Below are 22,289 nucleotides of genomic sequence, written 5' to 3' on the forward strand. Positions count from 1 at the left end.
TGCATGCGTTCATTTTCAGAAATGCAACCTGCAGTATTTTCTCGCAGCGTTTTTTTTTGCCGCGAAAAAACGCATGTGTTTTTTCGCGGTAAAAAAATGCATTGCTGTCTATGTAAACGCATGCGTTTTTATAGAAAAAAAACAGAAAACACACTGAAAAGCCACCCACCACCATCAAGGTGATAAAGGGATCCAAACCCTAACCCTAACTCTACCCCTAACCGTTTAATGAACATTTTCTGACAGTCATAGTGCCACGTATTTAAGTGCCACGTATTTAAGTGCCACGTATCACGTATTTCAGTGCCACGTATTTCAGTGCCACGTATCACGTATTTAAGTGCCACGTATTTAAGTGCCACGTATCACGTATTTCAGTGCCACGTATTTAAGTGCCACGTATTTAAGTGCCACGTATTTAAGTGCCACGTATTTAAGTGCCACGTATTTAAGTGCCACGTATCACGTATTTCAGTGCCACGTATTTAAGTGCCACGTATTTAAGTGCCACGTATTTAAGTGCCACGTATTTCAGTGCCACGTATTTCAGTGCCACGTATTTCAGTCACGTTTAGGGTTAGGGTTTTCTTGTGTTTTTCTATAAAAACGCATGCATCTAAAAAACGCATGCGTTTTACCGCGTTTACATGCGTTTTTTCACACATGCGTTTTTTAAAAAAACGCATGCAGATAAAAACGCAAATGTGAAACCAGCCTAAGTGCAGCGTTTTACCGCTAAATCTGCAGCAGCATAATAATAATATTATATATATATATATATATATATGTATATGTATGTATGTATGTATGTATGTATGTATGTATGTATGTATGTATGTATGTATGTATGTATGTATGTATATATATATATATATGTATATATATATATGTATATATATGTATATATATATATATATATATATATGTATATATATATATATGTGTATATATATATATATATATATATATATATATATATATATATATATATATATATATATATATATATATATATATATATATATATATATATATATATATATATATATATATATATATATATATACACATATACACACACACATATATACACACACATACATACTAGATGGTGGCCCGATTCTAATGCATCGGGTATTCTAGAATATGTATGTTTGTATGTATGTACGTCACGCTTAGCACAGCCACATAGTACATAGCACAGCCACATAGTATCCCTGTTAAAAAAAATAGTTATATACTCACCCTCCGGTGTCCACCGAAGCTGTCCCGATGCGCGCGATGCTGCCGCCAGCTTCCGTTCCCAGTGATGCATTGCGAAATTACCCAGATGACCGCTAAGTCATCTGAGTAATTTTGCAATGCATCACTGGGACAGGAAGCTGGCGGCAGCATCGCGCGCATCGGTGGAAGGTGAGAATAGCACAATGTTTTGGTTTTTTTTATTATTTTTAACATTATAACTTTTTACTATTGATGCTGCATAGGCAGCATCAATAGTAAAAAAGTTGGTCCGGGATGGGGTGACACACTGGCGCTGACTGTAGGGGAGTAGGGAGGGGCCAATCCGAGGCCGGACTAAGCCTGTTCAGCGAATATATATATATATATATATATATATATATATATATATATATATATATATATATATATATATATATATATATATATATATATATATATATATATATATATATATATATACACACACATACACACTGGATTCACACTGCCCCCACACTGACTGCCTTCACAGGACATCTGGCAGTGTGTGTATTCACACTTAGCTCTGATTTATACTACCCAGAAACTGCAGAGATCAGGGCTTGTTCTTTTTTGATAAATAGTGAGAGGGATCCAGCTCAACGGATAAAATATTTGGTTTTATTGGTGCATTATTAAAACATATTCACGTGCATCTGTAGTTTATAAGGTAGCACATCAACACGTTTCTGGTGCACTCTGCACCCTTTCTCTCATGAAGATGTTTTAATTATGCACCAATAAAGTTGAAGATTTTATCCGCTGAGCTGGATCCCTCTCACTATTTATCAGGATTGCTACCGTCTTTGTTAATGACACCTCTTCCATGCTCCGGAAAGACTAAGCAGTTATGGTGATCTGGCTTTTTTTTGTATTTTAAAACATGCTCATTTTTCCCTTGCAATACAATAAGCCTCCTGCTTATGATTGGTCAATGTCATACAGGGAACAAAGTACACACCCCCCATAGAAAAATCTCTGGTAACGCCCCGTTGGCCTGATCATAAATGTTAACCTAAACTTTAAAAGCTCAGCAACGGAGAGGAGAAAATAATAAAAAAATTAAAAAAAAAACACTCCATAATGTGGCCAGTTTAACATTCTAAAAATGGTGAAAGGTCCTCTTAGATATATATATATATATATATATAAGTGACACAGGAGCCATGAGCGAGTTGTACTCCTATAAGATCTATAGGAACAGCACCTACCTCTCCAGGTATCATCATTAGTATTACTAGTCTTGCCTTCTTCATCTGTGGAAAAGAAGATCAATAGAGTAACATGACAAGATTAAAAGGAACACTAAACACATAAAACTCAAAAAAAAAAAAAGGAAAAAAAAAAAAAAAAACTCAGGAATCTCATCCCTTAATTTTCTCATATTGTAATTAAAACAGAAATATCTGACCCCCTTTTCAATTTACAATTCTGTGCATGGCTACATGACAACTGGCTGCAGCAGGAGCTTCTCCCTCTTTGTAAGTCTGTAGTAGGGCAAAAAGATCATTTACCCCCACCCAATAACCAAGTGAAAATAAAGCCCTGTTGCAGTAATTGGGGCTGAACTGCAATATCATATACAAATCATGCACAAGAACTGGGCTGTTGATGAGGAAAAAATACCCTATAATTTATTCTTATGATTGTATATTTACCCCTTCATGACCCAGCCTATTTTGGCCTTAATGACCTGGCCATTTTTTGCAAGTCTGACCAGTGTCCCTTTATGAGGTAATAACTCAGGAACGCTTCAACGGATCCTAGCAATTCTGAGACTGTTTTTTCGTGACATATTGGGCTTCATGTTAGTGGTAAATTTAGGTCGATAATTTCTGCGTTTATTTGTGAAAAAAAACAAATTTGGCGAAAATTTTGCAATTTTAAAATTTTGAATTTTCATTCTGTTAAACCAGAGAGTTATGTGACACAAAATACTTAATAAATAACATTTCCCACATGTCTACTTTACATCAGCACAATTTTGGTACCAAATTTTTTTTTTTGCTAGGAAGTTATAAAGGGTTAAAATTTGACCAGCGATTTCTCATTTTTACACCAAAATTTACAAAACCATTTTTTTTAGGGACCACCTCACATTTGAAGTCCGTTTGAGGGGTCTATATGGCTGAAAATACCCAAACGTGACACCATTCTAAAAACTGCACCCCTCAGGATGCTCAAAACCACATTCAAGAAGTTTATTAACCCTTCAGGTGTTTCACAGCAGCAGAAGCAACATGGAAGAAAAAATTAACATTTAACTTTTTAGTCACAAAAATGATTTTTAGCAACAATTTTTTTTTATTTTCCCAAGGGTAAAAGGAGAAACTTGATCCCGGAAGTTATTGTACAATAACAAAGTGTGTTTCATTTTCACATGGTCAACAGGATAAAATGGATCTTAAAATTTGTTGGGCAATTTCTCCTGAGTACGCCGATACCTCACATGTGGGGGTAAACCACTGTTTGGGCGCACGGCAAGGCTCGGAAGGGAAGAAACGCCATTTGACTTTAGAATGAAAAAGTAGCTCCAATCGTTAGCAGACACCATGTCGCGTTTGGAGAGCCCCTGTGTACCTAAACATTGGAGCTCCCCCACAAGTGACCCCATTTTGGAAACTAGACCTCCCAAGGAACTAATCTAGATGTGCGGTGAGCACTTTGAACCCCCAAGTGCTTCACAGAAGTTTATAATGCCGAGCCGTGAAAATAAAAAAAAAATTTTCCCACAAAAATAAGTTTTTAGTCCCCATTTTTTTTTATTTTCCCAAGGGTAACAGGAGAAATTAGACCCCAAAGTTGTTGTGCAATTTTTCCTGAGTATGCTTATGCCCCATATGTTTGGTTAAACCACTATTTGGGCGCACGTCAGGGCTCGGAAGGGAGGGAGCACCATTTGACTTTTTGAACTCAAGATTGGCTGGAATCAATGGTGGCGCCATGTCGCGTTTGGAGACCCCCAATGTGCCTAAATAGTGGAAACCCCTCAATTCTAACTCCAACACTAACCCCAAAACACGCCTAACCCTAATGCCAACTCTAGCCATAATCACAACCCTAACCCCAACACACCCCTAACCTTAATCCCAATCCTAACACAACCCTAACCCCAACACACCCCTAACCCTAATCACAAGCCTAACCCTAACCCCAACACACCCCTAACCCTAATCACAAGCCTAACCCTAACCCCAACACACCCCTAACCCTAATCTTAACGCTATTTCCCACCCTAACCCTAATTCCAACCCTAAGGCTATGTGCCCACGTTGCGAATTTGTGTGAGGATTATTCCGCACCGCTTTTGAAAAATTAAGACCGTGTGCACATGGCCTAATTGCAACCCTAACCCTAATTCTAACCCCAATTGCAACCTTAGCCCTAATTCTAACCCTAATTGCTACCCTAACCCTAATTGCAACCCTAACCCTAGTTCTAACCCTAACCCTAGTGGAAAAATAAAAGTAAATATATTTTCTTTTATTGCATTATTTTCCCTACCTATGGGGGTGATAAAGGGGGGGGGGGGGTTATTTACTATTTTTTTATTTTGATCAATGTGATAGAACCTATCGGACTTCGGGGGGAGCGAACGGGAGGATGGAGGGGAGCGGAGGACAGGAGGGAGGGGAGGAGGAGATTGGTGGCTGTGGCAGATCGCGGTCTCCAGCCATGTCCAATGATATTGAAGCATCGGCCATGGCTGGATTGTAATATTTCAGGGGGGGAATATTTTGGGTAAAATCTAAGCCATCCCCCCTGGGCTCAAGTACCACTCCCCCTGTCCCTGGAGGTCGGGTGAAATTTGAGTTAACCCTTTCACCCGATCTGCAGGAGCGCGATCATTCCGTGACGCAGCATATGCGTCACAGGTCGGATTGGAACCGACTTTCATGACGCAAACGCTGTGTCACAGGTCGGGAAGGGGTTATTATAGTTCCTTTAATAGCAGATAATGGAAAAAGTGCAAGCAAGGAAACAAATTGTATTTTAATGCACATACCAACAGAATTCCGAATTGGAGGTCTTTGGAGGGAAGACCGTGTCGTTACTATAAAAATAAAAAAAAACAAACAGAAATGATCAAACTATTTTGATATACAAATTTATATTCTGACAAATCGATAAACACATACCTGTAGTATAGCTGGCAGACTGAGTAAGCTGGGATGGCTGCCTTTTTTGACTACCTGGAGTTAAATGAATGCAAAAGTTAATATAAAGAACAACAAAATAAAAAATTATCAATATGAACATAGGGTAGAGGTGATGCAAGCTTTGTAGTTGTAACACAACCTCACACATGTATACTTACATGTACCAATAACTCAAATAACAATGAAGCAAAATCAATAGCAAATTGATATATATATATACATACACATACATACTATATATATATATATATATATATATATATATATATATATATATATATATATATATATATATATATATATATATATATATAGACAAAGGTATTGGGACACATCTTAAGCTCAGCCCCATTGCCCCCACGGCATACCATTTGGGCCCTCGACATGACATCTAATAACATGTGATAATGGCTGGTGGTGCAGAGCTCACTGATACACTGGTGGCTCCCATTACAGGACCGTGCTCGCAACAAGTCCGTTCATTACATTTCTTCCTCCTAAATATTCCCCCCATAACCTGTGAGTGATAATACTGAGAAGTGGAAGGAACTGCAGCAACTCCGCCACGAAGTGGAGACCCCGTAATGATACAGAGCGGGGTCACCGAATGCCGAGGAGCAAAGAGCAGAAAAGTCACTAACGCTCTGCTGACTCCATAACTGCAGAGTCCAAGCCTCATCTGGCAATAACATCAGCAAAAAACTAATTGATGCATACGTCCTAATCCCATTTTGCAGGGGGTTGGGACGCAAGCCCTGAGGGGGCCACTGAACGGGTGCCGGAACGCAAAGCGAAAGCACCCTGAGTGTCAGGTCACACACCTTCACATTGACGGGGGAGCACAATGAAGAGTTATGGTAGCCCACAACCCACAAGTTCAGACCCAATTTTTGCTAGAAAGTCAGGTACGTTAGCCTGCCATTAGGGACATTTTCACTGGCAAGTCATATTTAGGGAAATCATGTGTCTGTGGCCGCTCACAGTTTTCTCACATACAAAGGGCAGTCACAGAGCAGTTTGTGCTTTCACCAACGTAGACCTTCCAGAACTCAAAGTGATTGTGTGCGTTCTTCTATTCAGAAATCTGTAATTTCTGTGGCAACAAAAGCTCGTTAGTGATGAGCGGATCTCGTTTGAAATGCAAAAGTTCACGCAGATTTTCCCAGGAAATTTGATTGGCGGCGAAGTTATTTGCAAGAAATTGAATGTTCCTTATTATCCTCTGGAGTCTCTCTTCAAAGAGGTGAATCATTAGGCAAGTATTAGGGCTTTATTTTCCTTGACAATTTGCCAGCCGTTTATGATTCACCAAAACGACAGCAGGATGGCATATTTTGTTTTATCTTGTGATCTTAGGGCTAGAGAATCAAAATCGCAAAGTGTTTGCCTGTAACTGTGAGTTTTAGGAAATTTGGCTCAAACTCCATCAGCTCATCTCTACAGTAATGCTTATGTGTTCTGGGTCTGGAATTAACATTAGATGAGGGCAACATGGAACACGTATCACAGGTGGGGTCACTTCTTTTCCACTTACTTTTGGAAGAAGAGCTGGCTGAGAGAGGATGGGATTGTGTGTCACGTTCAGGTAGCACTCTCCTGATACTATCACTGTGCTTAGAGCCATCAGAGTCTTCGTCTTGGTCGGATTCGACTGTAAGAGATCAGCGGTCGGATGAAATACTCTTCCTGGATTTATGACATAAATCTCTAACATAAAATTCAAACTAGGTCTTTTATTGGCTAAATAATCACTTTTACTTGAAGGGGAACTCCAGCTATTTTTTGTTATTTGCTTATATAGTGCAGCATATGCTATTATTAAAGAGTAAGAGAGGACTTTATGTATACCTTGTGTACAAATGTTTTAGCTCGTGTGGGGGGTCGTGTGGGCCACCATACTGTGTGATTGGATAGCAAGAAGCCGTGTGGGCCACCATACTGCACAACTGGAAAGGAGGAAGCTATGTGGGCCACCATACTGTACAACTGGAATGGAAGAGGCCGTGTGGGCCACCATACTGTGCGATTGGATTGGAAGAGGCCGTGTGGGCCACCATACTGTGCGATTGGATTGGAATTGGACGTGTGGGCCACCATACTGTGCGATTGGATTGGAAGAGGCCGTGTGGGCCACCATACTGTGCGATTGGATTGGAAGAGGCCGTGTGGGCCACCATACTGTGCGATTGGATTGGAAGAGGCTGTGTGGGCCACCATACTGTGCGATTGGAAGAGGCCGTGTGGGCCACCATACTGTGCGATTGGATGAGGCCGTGTGGGCCACCATACTGTGCGACTGGAAGAGGCCGTGTGGGCTACCATACTGTGCGATTGGATTGGAAGAGGCCGTGTGGGCCACCATACTGTGCGATTGGATTGGAAGAGGCCGTGTGGGCCACCATACTGTGTGATTGGATTGGGAGAGGCCATGTAGGCTACCATACTGTGTGATTGGATGAGGCACTGTGGGCCACCATACTGTGAGACTGGAATGGAAGAAGCCATGTGGGCCACCATACTGTGTGACTGGATTGGGAGAGGCCATGTGGGCCACCATACGGTTGTGATGGTGTGATATGCTATGTGGGTATCATTTTTGTGTATATTTCTATTTTACTGATTTTCATGGTGTTCTCTTGTAGAAGGAGTTATTTGCTAATTGATGAATGGCTGTTGTTGCCATCTGATATCAGCCTCCACAGTATTGAATTGTATGCTAATGACATGTTGACCTAGCTTGTTGAAACAATGAGCCCCTGAGACCTTCCCCCTCCTGACCTGTGAATGAGGAGGGATATAAAATATCAGTGAGGTGAGACACAGATCAGTCCTGTGTGGAATGATTATGTGTTCACAGCACCTCAGAGAGAATGAAGAGTATATGGACTATGCTATCCTCTGTCTGCTGGATTGTTGGACTTTTATCCGGTTACTGAACTGCATTCATGTTCTGGACTATTTTATCCTTTGTGTGGTGGATCGTATATATGGACCTTTCGCATTTTTGCCTAATTAAAGGACATGGAATTGTCTACTATACTCTAGCTCTGTTGACTGTGTAGTACCGGAGAAGGACCCCGTGACACTGATTGGATGAGGCTGTGTGGACCACCATACTACTATATGGGCTGTGAGGGGCATCGTACTGTGCACGGGGGGGTGACTGGGGGAATGTGTGAGGAAAAACTGTGAGGAAATTACATTGTTTGTGGGGTACTGTAGAGGCAAATTGAGAGTTGTGTAGGCTGCAGCCCATCAGTGTCTGCTGATTGACTGCAGTACTCACATAACCATCAGAGGACACAAGGCTTAGAGGCCAGGAGTGGTGCTGGTTTGAGAGACAGCTATGCAGAGTTTGTTTTTTTTAATCTATTTTATGATGCACATTGGTGACATTTAAAAAAATGAAGTCTATTAGTGGACGACACCTTTAAAGTAATTACACTGCCTGTTGAGCCGGATGCCTATGGATGCTTGCACCACGCTGCATTCTTCTTTTGAAGTAGAAGGGTGGTGCACCTAAAGCACCATTAACAGGTATTGTAAAAATAAATAAGGTGTTAATACCTGTAAGGATTGTTTTCCTCATGAATATAACAGACGCTACAGTGCTTTATGGGGAAGGAAGTAAAATATATAGACGGTTATAAATTGCAGCAAGCAATTATCCGGGGACGGGCGTCTGCTACACCCTGTTAGACAGACTGGACAGCGCAGACATAGATACCTTCATACTTACTGTGCTTTGTGGTTCTTTTTGGGGAGATACTTTTTGCTTTCTGCTCTACCGTGCGATCTTTTTTTGCTTTAAAAAAAAAAAAAGTAAGAAAGAAGGAATGCAGTATAATCAGCATAGTGTCAAATCAGAGAGCAGAAGACGATTATTTTGTACTGTTCTCTGCAATTGGAGTGCTGTCAAGACAACGCCAAGAAAAAGGCAGAGATGCTTACCTGCCCAGGCCTCAAAACAAATGCACTATCAGGATGCAGTGGACCCAATTAAAGATGGCGGCTACACAGGTGCAGTAATACCGATGAGACAGCCAGCTTACAATCAGGGACTGGCAGTTTGGTACACCAGAGCACAAAAAGATAAGGTAAGGTTAAGCATCTCTGCCTTTTTCTTCGTATTTTTTTTTTTTTTTATAGATTTTTGGAGGATTTTCAAAACCACAAAAAGAGGACTGATGTTAGAGTAGGACTCGCTAAAAGTGAGGACCCATGATGTGGGTTGTGAGTTTCTATATTTTGGCCAGAATGTGAACTAATACCTCACATATAGTGCTATGTGTTTTTTTCACTTTACCTCTTTGCAGGGTGCAGTTGGGCCGAGATGGCTCTGTGAACTGTGGCCTCTGTTCACACAGGATGGATTTTAGTTAGCACTGGGCAGCCCGCCTGATCTAAGAGTATGGGTGTCATTAGTAGGCTGTGAGCCAGATGCTCTGCATTTTCTGTGTGAACATTGCTGCATACAGACTATATCTTTTTGTGCACTGGTGTAAAAAACGGCCAATCCCTGATTGTAGGCTGGCTGTCTCATCGGTATTACTGCACCTGTGTAGCCGCCATCTTTAAATATGCCCACTGCACCCGGTTAGTGCATTTGTTTTGAGGCCTGGGCAGGTAAGCATCTCTGCCTTTTCCTTGGTGTTTTTATAGATTTTTAATTCCTCTTTTTGTGGTTTTGGTGCTGTCAAGAGGCCCAAAATAGCAGTCCTTTTAAATAGAACCTGACCCCTAACAGGCCTCTTGGACTGGTCATCTGAGATGCATGATCTCTGACCAGCTTAAAGACAAGACCATCTGGGGGGACATGGAGCCATTAGGATTACTCAAGTCCTATCTTCCCCATAGCTTTTCAGATCACTTTTTTCAGCGTCTCTATAGCTAAGTAATAATCCCATGGGAAGAACCCTCTGTACTTACAGGAAGATAACAGGCCTAATAATAATTTGCTCCATTAGCTGATGAGAAAAGAACAACATCTGGTCACATAAATAACACTTTCCCTCAGGTTCCGTAGATGAAAAGTGGACAAACCTGCAGGAAAAGTGTAACATAAAAGCCTTGTAGGGGAGCACAAATGTACCTCTTTTGGATTAATAGTAGAGAGAAAAATTCAGCTCTACGGATCCCATAAAAATACCAAAGTTCATTGAAAAAAAAAATCTATCTACCGTATTTTTCGGACTATAAGACGCACCGTACCATAAGACGCACCCCAAATTTGGGGTGAAAATTGCAGAAAAAAAGATTTTTTATAAGATGGGGGTCCGTCTTATTGTCCGAATTTAAGATCTCTTACCTGAGGGCAGGCAGTGGCAGAGCAGGGTCACAGGAGGCATGGTGGTGGCAGAGGTGAGGTGATGCTGAGGTGCGGTGGGCGGAACGGCGTGCACCTGAGCAGGGTCCCATCCTGCTTAGGTGGGCGACGCCATGGCCTGGTGTCCATGGGGAGGTTGCTGTGGCGGCGGCAGATGTGCGGTCACTTCCTCAGGTGGCGGCGGCCAGGGTCTCTTCCACATTTGAGGTGACGCCACAGCAGTAGTGAAGGAGAGCAGCAGAGCTGGGTGAGTCACGGTTTTCCTGGTGGTGGCGGGCTTACCGGCATTGTGGCGGCGACAGAGGTGCGGGGCTGCGAACTCGGCTTCAGGAAAATGGCCACCGCGATCTCCATCTGCGCACGCGCGGCCTCCCGTGACCATTTTCCTGAAGCCCTGGGACGCAGAGTAGTGAATCTGCGCACGCCCGGCCTCAGCGAGATGGCCGCCGCCACCAGAAAATACCGTAACTCACCCAGCTCTGCTGCTCTCCATCAATACCGGGCAGCGGATTCACCTCAAATATGGACGGGACCCTGCTCACGCCATACAGCTCACCGCGCCACATCATCCCCGCACCTCTGTCGCCGCCACAATGCCGGTAAGTCTGCGCTCCAACTATAAGACGCACCCCCCATTTTCCTCACCATTTTTTTGGGGAAAAAGTGCGTCTTATAGTCGGAAAAATACGGTATATAGTGTGTGGGGGTGTGTGTGTGTGTGTGTGTGTGTGTGTGTGTATCTTCAAAGTAGCCACCTTTTGCTTTGATGACTGCTTTGCACACTCTTGGCATTCTCTTAATGAGCTTCAGGAGGTAGTCACCGGGAATGGTCTTCCGACAATCTTGAAGGAGTTCCCACAGATGCTCAGCACTTGTTGGCCCTTTTGCCTTCACTCTGCAGTCCAGCTCACCCCAAACCATCTCGATTGGGTTCAGGTCTGGTGACTGTGGAGGCCAGGTCATCTGGCGTAGCACCCCATCACTCTCCTTCTTGGATAAATAGCCCTTACACAGCCTGGAGGTGTGTTTGGGGTCATTGTCCTGTTGAAAAATAAATGATGGTCCAACTAAACACAAACCGGATGGAATAGCATGCCGCTGCAAGATGCTGTGGTAGCCATGCTGGTTCAGTATGCCTTCAGTTTTGAATAAATCCCCAACAGTGTCACCAGCAAAGCACCCCCACACCATCACACCTCCTCCTCCATGCTTCACGGTGGGAACCAGGCATGTAGAGTCCATCCGTTCACCTTTTCTGCGTCGCACAAAGACGGTGGTTGGAACCAAAGAACTCAAATTTGGACTCATCAGACCAAAGCACAGATTTCCACTGGTCTAATGTCCATTCCTTGTGTTCTTTAGCCCAAACAAGTCTCTTCTGCTTGTTGCCTGTCCTTAGCAGTGGTTTCCTAGCAGCCATTTTACCATGAAGGCCTGCTGCACAAAGTCTCCTCTTAACAGTTGTAGAGATGTGTCTGCTGCTAGAACTCTGTGTGGTATTGACCTGGTCTCTAATCTGAGCTGCTGTTAACCTGCGATTTCTGAGGCTGGTGATTCGGATACACTTATTCTCAGAAGCAGAGGTGACTCTTGGTCTTCCTTTCCTGGGGCGGTCCTCATGTGAGCCAGTTTCTTTGTAGCGCTTGATGGTTTTTGCCACTGCACTTGGGGACACTTTCAAAGTTTTCCGAATTTTTCGGACTGACTGACCTTCATTTCTTAAAGTAATGATGGCCACTCGTTTTTCTTTACTTAGAATTTGTATTATGGCAAGAAAAAAGCAGCTAACAGTGTATTCAGTAGGACTATCAGCTGTGTATCCACCAGACTTCTGCACAACACAACTGATGGTCCCAACCCCATTTATAAGGCAAGAAATCCCACTTATTAACCCTGACAGGGCACACCTGTGAAGTGAAAACCATTCCCGGTGACTACCTCTTGAAGCTCATCAAGAGAATGCCAAGAGTGTGCAAAGCAGTCATCAAAGCAAAAGGTGGCTACTTTGAAGAACCTAGAATATAAGACATAACAAAAAAGTGTGAAACGACTAAAATTAAGTATATAATTCCACGTGTTAATTCATAATTTTGATGCCTTCAGTGTGAATGTACACAATAACTCATGCATATGTGCCATTGCAAGGAGTTTTCCTGTGTCTCCAAGCACCAGGGCACAGCCCTCTACATGAGTACAGCTGGTCAGAGCCAAACCCAGCCACAGGACCAGTATCTGCTCCTTTGCAGGAGCAGGAGGCGCACTGGCTGAGCCCTACATGACCTCCTTGTGGGCTACTGGGGTGCATCTTCTTGATCAAACTATCAGAGACTGGCTACATGAAGGTGGCATGAGGGTTCAATGTTACAGAGTGAGATCTGTGCTCACAGTCCAGAACTACCCAGCCAGACTGGCACTTGCCAGAGAACACCTCATTTGGCAATTCTGCCCCTGGTGCCCTGTTCTCTTCAGATGAGAGCAGGTCCACCCTGACAATATGTGATAGAGTCTGGGGACGCCAGATGCTTGCAACATCATCCATCCAGACCAGTATGGCAGTGGGTCAGTGTTTGTCTAGAAAGACATGTCCCTTGAGTGTTGTACAAATCTTGACACGATGGTCAACAATACCCTGATTGATATTCGGTATCGGGATGAACTTCTCACAGCCATTGTCAGATCAGGGTGCAGTGGGTCCTGGTTCCTCCTACTCAGGGCAATGCCGGACCTCATGTAGCCAGAACGTGTAAGCAGTTCCTGCATTATGAAGCATTGATGCCAATGACGGGGGCCTTACATTCCCCTATTGAGAACCACTGGCTCAATATGGTATGTATCAGTGCATCCAATGCCATCATGTCACATCACAGACTGTCCAGGAGCTCAATGATATCTGACCCTGGTCTGGGGTGAGACCCCATCTGCGTGTCATCAGGATCATACAGAAACATTGTCGAGAGTGCATACAGTCACGTTGGGGGGGGGGGGGATTGGGGTTCATCCTCCTGAGTCACATTAGGAATAAAGTGAGGAAATTCACACAAAGTGGATCTGTGATTTCTATGTTATGTGATTTTTGGGATGATTTTGAATGAAACTCAACTGATTGACGATTTTGGTTTCCATTGGCCGTCGATAAGTTGTTTTGTCCTCAACAAAATACACAAGATATATCATTAAAGGTTTTCAACCTGAATCTTTCAGTCACTGAGATCAGATGTGTGATTTGTGTGCAATGTGTACGTGTAGTAGCTCTTCCAAAGATTTTTCTCTTTTGGGATCACATTCGTACATGGGATACAGATGCAGCAAACATTACAAATAGACTCTGAACAGAGGAGAACAGCAGTAATCATCAATTCTTGGAACTCGGAGCAAACATCTCTGATCACTCTGGGGAAGAGGTCTATGGGGATTGGAAAGTATTATTAGGGAAGACTAGAGAATTCATCCATTGGAAAGAATAAAGCTGTGAAGGCGTTCTAGCATTTTCAACGACTTAAGGACAGTGTGTATTTTGGCTTAAGTTACTAGTGATAAGCGAAGGTGCTCGAGTATTAATAGTGCGCCTTCGGTGTGCTCGAATACTATGTTCGAGGTTTTGCGGCTGCATGTCTTGCGGCCTGTTAGGCAATCCCTGCATGTGTTGCTGCTGTCGTAGGCCATGTCTGAATCATTTCTATTTACTGACTTATGTGCTGTAAATAAAGAACTGCAAAGGGAGCCGCCAGCAGCGGTTCTTGATGATTTGCTGCCCAAGCGCGGCCGAACATTCCTAAGACAACCATTAACAATCTCAGTGATAGAGCCTTGGCTGCTAAGTGCGGGGATTTCTGCAAGTGATGCTCATATTCTATACGTCTTGAAAATTTTGTTTTTATTTCTTCATCATGTGCATATCAGTGACATGTCCAACACCCTGTGTTTTCCATAAGTTAACATCTTTTCCTTACTGGTGTTGCAATTTTATTGTTAAGATGGTTATATGTTCATATGCAGGAAAGGGTTACTGGAGTGATGTACAGAGGTACGGGGCAGCAGTGCTTCTCACAAAGCTCATCCACAGGTTACACACTCATCTCTATGGCTGTATCCTACATCTATAGATTAGCTGTACAAGAAAACAATCATTTTATTTGGGGGATAAAGTGTAAATTCATCGCATTGTTCCTTACCACGCTCAGGAGTCTGAGGCGCCGTCACCGGGGATGCGATACCTGACGACTGCTGCACAACATTTACTGGGAAAATTGTTGGGGGAATAAAAAATGCAAATAATAAATACTAATATTGACCGAAAGTGATTAGAATTCTACGGTGCGTGTGAGACACATTCATGAAAATGTGAAAATCTGTAACAAATTGCACACAGAAGTTAATGATGTTACAGGACCAAGGCCACAAAGTCAGAGTGACCGTCCACAGCAATGTTCATAGCCGAATTTCACTTATCTGTCAAATAACTGTAAGGCCATGTTCACATGTTGCATTTTTGCTGCAGTTTTTTTTTTCTGCAGACAAAACACACTCTATTGGAAGTAAAGAAGCTGCTTACGAAAAAGCAGGTTCTGTTGCGTTTTTTATTGTCCTTTTTGTGCATGTTGATAAAGCTTAGTCCCCCCCCCCCCCAAAAAAAAAGAATTCATGATGCAACGTCCTTAGGTTTTTGCACCAAAAACGCAGCAAAACTTGAGACCTGTGTTTTTTGTTGCATTTTTGCACTTATTGCTTTCTATGGGTGACAAAACACTGAAAGAAGCGACATGCTGCAGTTTGCAATAATGCAGCAGTTTTGCAATTCAGGCAAGAAAAAAAAACAATGTGTGCATGAGATTTCTGAAATCTCAGTCTTTTCTGGTACTAAATCCGAGCTTAAAATTTGCATAAAAAAAAAAAAAAACGCAGCAAAACTGAAAAGTGTGAACATAGCCTAAAGGTACCTTCACACGAAACGACGCTGCAGCGATAGCGACAACGATGCCGATCGCTGCAGCGTCGCTGTTTGATCGCTGGAGAGCTGTCACACAGACCGCTCTCCAGCGACCAACGATGCCGAGGTCCCCGGGTAACCAGGGTAAACATCGGGTTGCTAAGCGCAGGGCCGCGCTTAGTAACCCGATGTTTACCCTGGTTACCAGCGTAAAATGTAAAAAAAACAAACAGTACATACTCACATTCGCGTCCCCCGGCGTCCGCTTCCTGCACTGACTGACTGACTGAGCGCCGGCAGTAGCAGGGCACAGCGGTGACGTCACCGCTGTGCTTTCACTTTCACTTTGCGGCGCTCAGTCAGTGTGGGAAGCAGACGGCGGGGGATGCGAATGTAAGTATGTAGTGTTTGTTTTTTTACATTTTACACTGGTAACCAGGGTAAACATCGGGTTACTAAGCGCGGCCCTGCACTTAGTAACCCGATGTTTACCCTGGTTACCAGTGTAAAATATCGCTGGTATCGTTGCTTTTGCTGTCAAACACAACGATACACGGCGATCGGATGACCAAATAAAGTTCTGAACTTTATTCAGCGACCAGCGATATCACAGCAGGATCCTGATCGCTGCTGCGTGTCAAACTAAACGATATCGCTAGCCAGGACGCTGCAACGTCACGGATCACTATCGTTATCGTTACAAAGTCGTTTCGTGTGAAGGTACCTTAACTCTGTACATTGACACGGATGGCATTTGGAACAATTGGAGAGATACAAACAAAAGCATAGAAAAATAAAGAGGTACGTTCCCCATAGCAATACATAAGGTATCAGCCGTACTTTCCAGGCTCTTACAATAAGAAAACAGCTGCCACTTTAGCCGCTATGAAAGCACTATAGGTGCTGGGACTTTCTAGATCTCATATCCCAACTTGTGTTGCTCCTGCTATTGTCTAATGGCCTGCATGCCCTAAAATAAAAGCCTGACTGTTTTGCTTGTATGGATAACATACTGCACTACTTCTATCTATGGCACATCGGTGATCACCACTGCGGGGAGCTGATGAAGTGACAGAGGGAGGGATCTCCTTCTGTCGAACTGCTTAAATCATGCAGATGCTATGGATCGCGGCATTTAAAGTGCTATTGGAGCCACTGTAAAACCCCAGAAGCTCATCCACCACTGCGGGATCTATGCTGAGCAGGGCTAGAAAACTAGAAGCTCCAACGTCACAATTCAAGTCCTAATGGGAAGTAGCACATCCATTGGGAACAGAAAGGGCAGTGCTGTGACGGGACGTGGTTAATAAAGCAGATGTTTGTTATTCTCCCTATGAAATAAATATTGTGGAAAGAAGGAGCAATAATTTAGAGGAAACACATTTAAGTATTGTTCATTATGTAGCCATCCGAGACAGCCAACGCTGACATCCTGTAAGTAAAGACATTTGGGATACTTACTTGTGCGATCCCGGAGTTTCATTGTTCCTTGGATAGACAAAAATAAATAAATTAGGAAAAGCTGCAGTTCTGAAATCCATTCAGGAAAAAAGGCGGGTAGTGGCTAATACTTACTCTGCACTGCAGGTGAGGACGTGCCTGGAAAGACAGGAGGACACATTAATGACCGCACAGACAATGAGGATCTGCATAACGTACATGGTAGAGACGCTCTCTGCACTGCGGACTATGAATCCGGCAAGCTTCTACATACTTAGAGGGAAGTCATCATGGGGCTGCTGAGCTGGGGGCCAAGAGACCACCGGTTGGTTCTGACATCACAGTTTTTGGACAGTGAATGTCAGACGTGTGCACCCGTCCTTTGTATTTTAAGGAAAAGACATATGTACAGCACACCTGGCACAGATGACGGACACCAGACTCTGAAAACCATCACTTCCAGCAGCTCCATGTAAGGAACTGAGGGACACGAGGCCAGTCTATTCCTCTCTAGTGAGGGTGGATGGACAACCATCACGCAAAGCTGGTCATACCGGTATACAGCAAAATCTTGCAGGTTATACTGGGGCTCACTTTTCAGTGAAGATATATATATATTTTTTTTAAAGAATTTCTAGCAATATTCCTAACATTTTCAGTTAAAGATCCGCAATGAGATCAGTAGGTTGTGGCACGATTACGTCTTTAATGGCTTCATAATGCAAGAATTCCTGGGTAATGAGAAACTGCAGAGAAGAAAATGGCGGGTGCGACTCTCCATGCGCAGTGACCCCTGAGCTGATAAAGAGGAGCCGCGCTGTTATCTGCCGCCGCCACAATGGCCGTGCACGCAGCACAGCAGAGGCGACACACAAGCCCACTGTTACTTTGTTAAAGATAACAGTTCAATGAAGGGTTAAAGTCTGCTGCTTCCTAGAAGACAATGTTACACAATGTCCAATCCATCTTCCCTGTGAGCTTCAGGATTAATGTTCCAACCACAGATGCCCCATATACAGGACACACGCGTAGTCCTCGCATACATGGCGGCCCACACACACGCGTAGTCCTCGCATACATGGCGGCCCACACACACACGCGTAGTCCTCGCATACATGGCGGCCCACACACACACACGCGTAGTCCTCGCATACATGGCGGCCCACACACACACGCGTAGTCCTCGCATACATGGCGGCCCACACACACACACGCGTAGTCCTCGCATACATGGCGGCCCACACACACACACGCGTAGTCCTCGCATACATGGCGGCCCACACACACACACGCGTAGTCCTCGCATACATGGCGGCCCACACACACACGCGTAGTCCTCGCATACATGGCGGCCCACACACACACGCGTAGTCCTCGCATACATGGCGGCCCACACACACACGCGTAGTCCTCGCATACATGGCGGCCCACACACACACACACGCGTAGTCCTCGCATACATGGCGGCCCACACACACACACACACGCGTAGTCCTCGCATACATGGCGGCCCACACACACACGCGTAGTCCTCGCATACATGGTGGCCCACACACACACGCGTAGTCCTCGCATACATGGTGGCCCACACACACACGCGTAGTCCTCGCATACATGGTGGCCCACACATACACGCGTAGTCCTCGCATACATGGTGGCCCACACACACACACGCGTAGTCCTCGCATACATGGTGGCCCACACACACACGCGTAGTCCTCGCATACATGGTGGCCCACACACACACACGCGTAGTCCTCGCATACATGGTGGCCCACACACACACACACACACACACACACACACACACACACACACACACACACAGTCCCCGCACACAACAGCAGAGATACACAGGTGAGTTCTTAGCACATATACCCCTCACCTAATGAGACCTTACAGATAATTTACTGTGCAGTTACCCCTTCAACAACTGCATGTAGTTCTACCTGGGTTGGTGAGGAGCCTCAGGGCTTAGTCACACAGGTCGGACTCAGTGGATTTTCTGCTGGTGTATTGTATCAGTGTTGAGCACAAGACTAAGGCTATGTGCCCACGTTGCATAATAGAAGCAGAATGTTCTGCTTCAGTTCTGCATACCCTCTGCATGAAAAACGCATGAGGATTTATTCACGTCTTAGACATGTAATTGACGCGTTTTTCAAATGCATTTCTATGGGTGCGGAATTGCTGCAATTCCGCAAAAATAATGAACATGCTGCATTTTTTACCGTGATGCGTTTCTGCCACGGAAAAACGCATCATGGGCACATCAATTGCAGAATGCATTAGAAAATAATGGGATGCTGTTTGTAAGCGTTTTTTTTAAGCGTTTCCGCAGAGGAAAATCACGGCAAAAATACTTTAAAAAATGCAACAAGGGCACATAGCCTTAAAGGGAACCTGTCAGCAGGATTTTGATCAGTAACCTACAGACAGTGTCAGGTTGGCGCCGTTACACTGATTACAATGATACCTGGTGATGAAATCCATCCTGTGGTTGTTGTTTAATCGTTATTTTCAGTCTTGAGTTAGTGATATGCTCGTGCTCTGGGGCGGCCTGTGGGGGTCTTTATGTGATGCTCCGATTAAGGCTTCTTTCACACTTCCGTCTTCCAAGTCTGCACAGGATCCGTCAAGACGTTCCTGTGCAGATTGTAGAAAACATGTGCACTGGGCCCGTCTTTCTGACGGACCCATAGAGCCTTTTGCGCACCTGTTGTGTATGCGTCTTCGCAGCGGTTTTCCGCTACGAAAACGCATACACAACACAAACCAGGTTAAAAAAAATAAATTTAAAAAAAAAAATCAATTGCAGTATTCTCACCTACCGACGTTCCTGTGCAGCGATGTTCCCGGCAGCTAGCATTCCTAGTAAAACATTGCGAAATCTCACGTGAAGTCGCGGTCTCGTGAGACCTCGACTTCTCGCGAGATTTCGCACTGTATTACTAGGAACACTAGCTGCCGGGAACATCGGTGACACTGCGCGGGACGCCGGTAGGTGAGAATATTGTGATTTTTTATTATTTTTAACATTATATCTTGTTACTATTGATGCTGTATAGGCAGCACCAATAGTAAAAAGAGAAAGAGAGCGAGTGAAAGAAAATTACCCTGACGGAAAATTCTTCCAAGCATGCTCAGTTTGAAAAGGCGGGACCCGTCGCTGGATTCCTGCTTTTCACAGGCAGCGAAGCATCCTGCACCCATAGGCTTCCATTGTAGCCAGTGACGGGCAGCGCAGGATGCATCGCTGACCGATTCCCCGACGTGCAGAAAAAACGTTCTGAATGTTTTCTCTGCCCGACGAACTGTTTTTTTTACGCAAGATCCAGTGCACGACAGATGAAACGGATGGCCATCCGTCACGATCCGTCGCTAATACAAGTCTATGAGAAAATGCAGGATCCTGCATAAAAAAAAATAATAATAATAGACGGATTATGACGGGAACTGAAAGACGGAAGTGTGAAAGAGGCCTAAGTATTCACCAGTATCGCTTCTGATAGGTCACTGATCCCTCACTGACCTGCCCCCTAGTTTACATACTGTGTATAATATGGTTTGAAAAAAAAAAGAAAAAAAAAAAAAACATTCATCAGGCAGGTGGCGGCACTGTACCATGATGCGGTGGATAATACGCCTGTTTTCATTTTATTTAGACATAGGTTTTGTTTGAAAAAAAACAACAACAAAAAACGCATCTTCATCAAAATTGCGGCTGCACCATAGCATTTATCAAATTCCGATAGATGCTACTGTGCAGGGGCCTCGGTGGCACCATTTTGCTAGAGAAAAAAAAAATTGGCTCCATCAAGATGGTGCCTGTGCAGTAGCATCTATCAAAAAGTGATAGATGCTATGCCATGGCCAACATTTTAATTAAAGGGAACCTGTCACTCCCAAAATCGATGGTGAGGTAAGCTCACCGTCATCAGGGGCTGATCTACAGCATTCTGTAATGCATTCTGTAATGCTGTAGATAAGCCCCCGATGTTACCTGAAAGATGAGAAAATAGAATTAGACTTTTCGGTAATTCGGTTTCTAGGAACCTTCCACGACAGCATAGGAGGATGTCTCCATTCCCTAATGGGGGACAGGAAGCACAAAGGTTAAAAGGCCCCTCCCACCTCCCATTAACCAGTGACTTATAATGGATACCATAGCACTAGCTACCTTAATAAACCCAGGATAAATCCAAAGGAAGGGAGGGAATTAGTGCTGTCGTGGAAGGTTCCTAGAAACCGAATTACCAGTACCGTATATACTCGAGTATAAGTCGAGATTTTCAGCCCAAATTTTTGGGCTGAAAGTGCCCCTCTCGGCTTATACTCGAGTCACGGTCGGCGGGTGAGGGGGAGAGGGCGCTGAGGCATACTTACCTGCTTCCGGCGATCCCGGCGCTCCCCCTGCCCGTCCCACGGTCTCCGGGTGCCGCAGCTCTTTCCCTGTTCAGCAGTCACGTGTGACCGCTCATTAGAGAAATGAATATGGACTCCACTCCCATAGGGGCGGAGCCGCCTATTCATTTCTCTAATCAGCGGTAACGGTGACCGCTGATAGAGGCAGAGGCTGCGGCACCGAAGACCAGCTGTCTGGGGGAAGGAGCGGGACGACGGGAGCAGGTAAGTATTACATATTCACCTGTCCGCGTTCCACACGCCGGGCGTCGCTCCATCTTCCCGGCGTCTCTCCGCACTGACTGTGCAGGTCAGAGGGCGCGATGACGCATATAGTGTGCGCGCCGCCCTCTGCCTGATCAGTTAGTGCAGAGAGACGCCGGGACCGGACGCTGAGGACCTGCAAGCAAGAGAGGCGAGTATGTGTTTTATTATTTTTATTGCAGCAGAAGCACAGCTTTCTATTGCACAGCTTTCTATGGTACATCTATAGGGCAATAATGAACGGCGCAGAGCACTATATGGCACAGCTATGGGGCAATTATGAACGGTGCAGAGCACTATATGGCACAGCTATGGGGCAATAATGAACGGTACAGAGCACTATATGGCACAGCTATGGGGCAATTATGAACGGTGCAAAGCACTATATGGCACAGCTATGGGGCAATTATGAACGGTGTAGAGCACTATATGGCACAGCTATGGGGCAATAATGAACGGTGCAGAGCACTATATGGCACAGCTATGGGGCAATAATGAATGGTGC

At 44.4% G+C, this 22,289-nt stretch overlaps 1 protein-coding gene across 8 annotated transcripts in view; it reads right to left on the reverse strand.

Moving 5' to 3' along the window:
* LOC143788328 (uncharacterized) overlaps positions 1-22,289 on the reverse strand; it is a 65,644-nt gene that overhangs the window by 34,478 nt on the left and 8,877 nt on the right. For 4 of the 8 annotated variants that reach the window (XM_077277917.1, XM_077277912.1, XM_077277915.1 and 1 more), the window contains exons 2-9: positions 17,252-17,275; positions 17,138-17,164; positions 14,922-14,987; positions 9,163-9,228; positions 6,958-7,074; positions 5,403-5,456; positions 5,270-5,317; positions 2,475-2,519 (exon numbers count right to left, since the gene is read on the reverse strand). In XM_077277917.1, the coding sequence (XP_077134032.1) occupies positions 2,475-2,519; positions 5,270-5,317; positions 5,403-5,456; positions 6,958-7,074; positions 9,163-9,228; positions 14,922-14,987; positions 17,138-17,164; positions 17,252-17,275 (447 nt within the window). Of the gene's footprint in view, positions 1-2,474; positions 2,520-5,269; positions 5,318-5,402; positions 5,457-6,957; positions 7,075-9,150; positions 9,229-14,921; positions 14,988-17,137; positions 17,165-17,251; positions 17,276-22,289 lie in introns of all 8 variants that reach the window. The other 4 variants (XM_077277911.1, XM_077277914.1, XM_077277909.1 and 1 more) reach the window with 2 other exon arrangements.

This window comes from Ranitomeya variabilis, chromosome 8 (genome assembly GCF_051348905.1).
Source record: "Ranitomeya variabilis isolate aRanVar5 chromosome 8, aRanVar5.hap1, whole genome shotgun sequence".
Lineage (NCBI taxonomy): Eukaryota > Metazoa > Chordata > Amphibia > Anura > Dendrobatidae > Ranitomeya > Ranitomeya variabilis.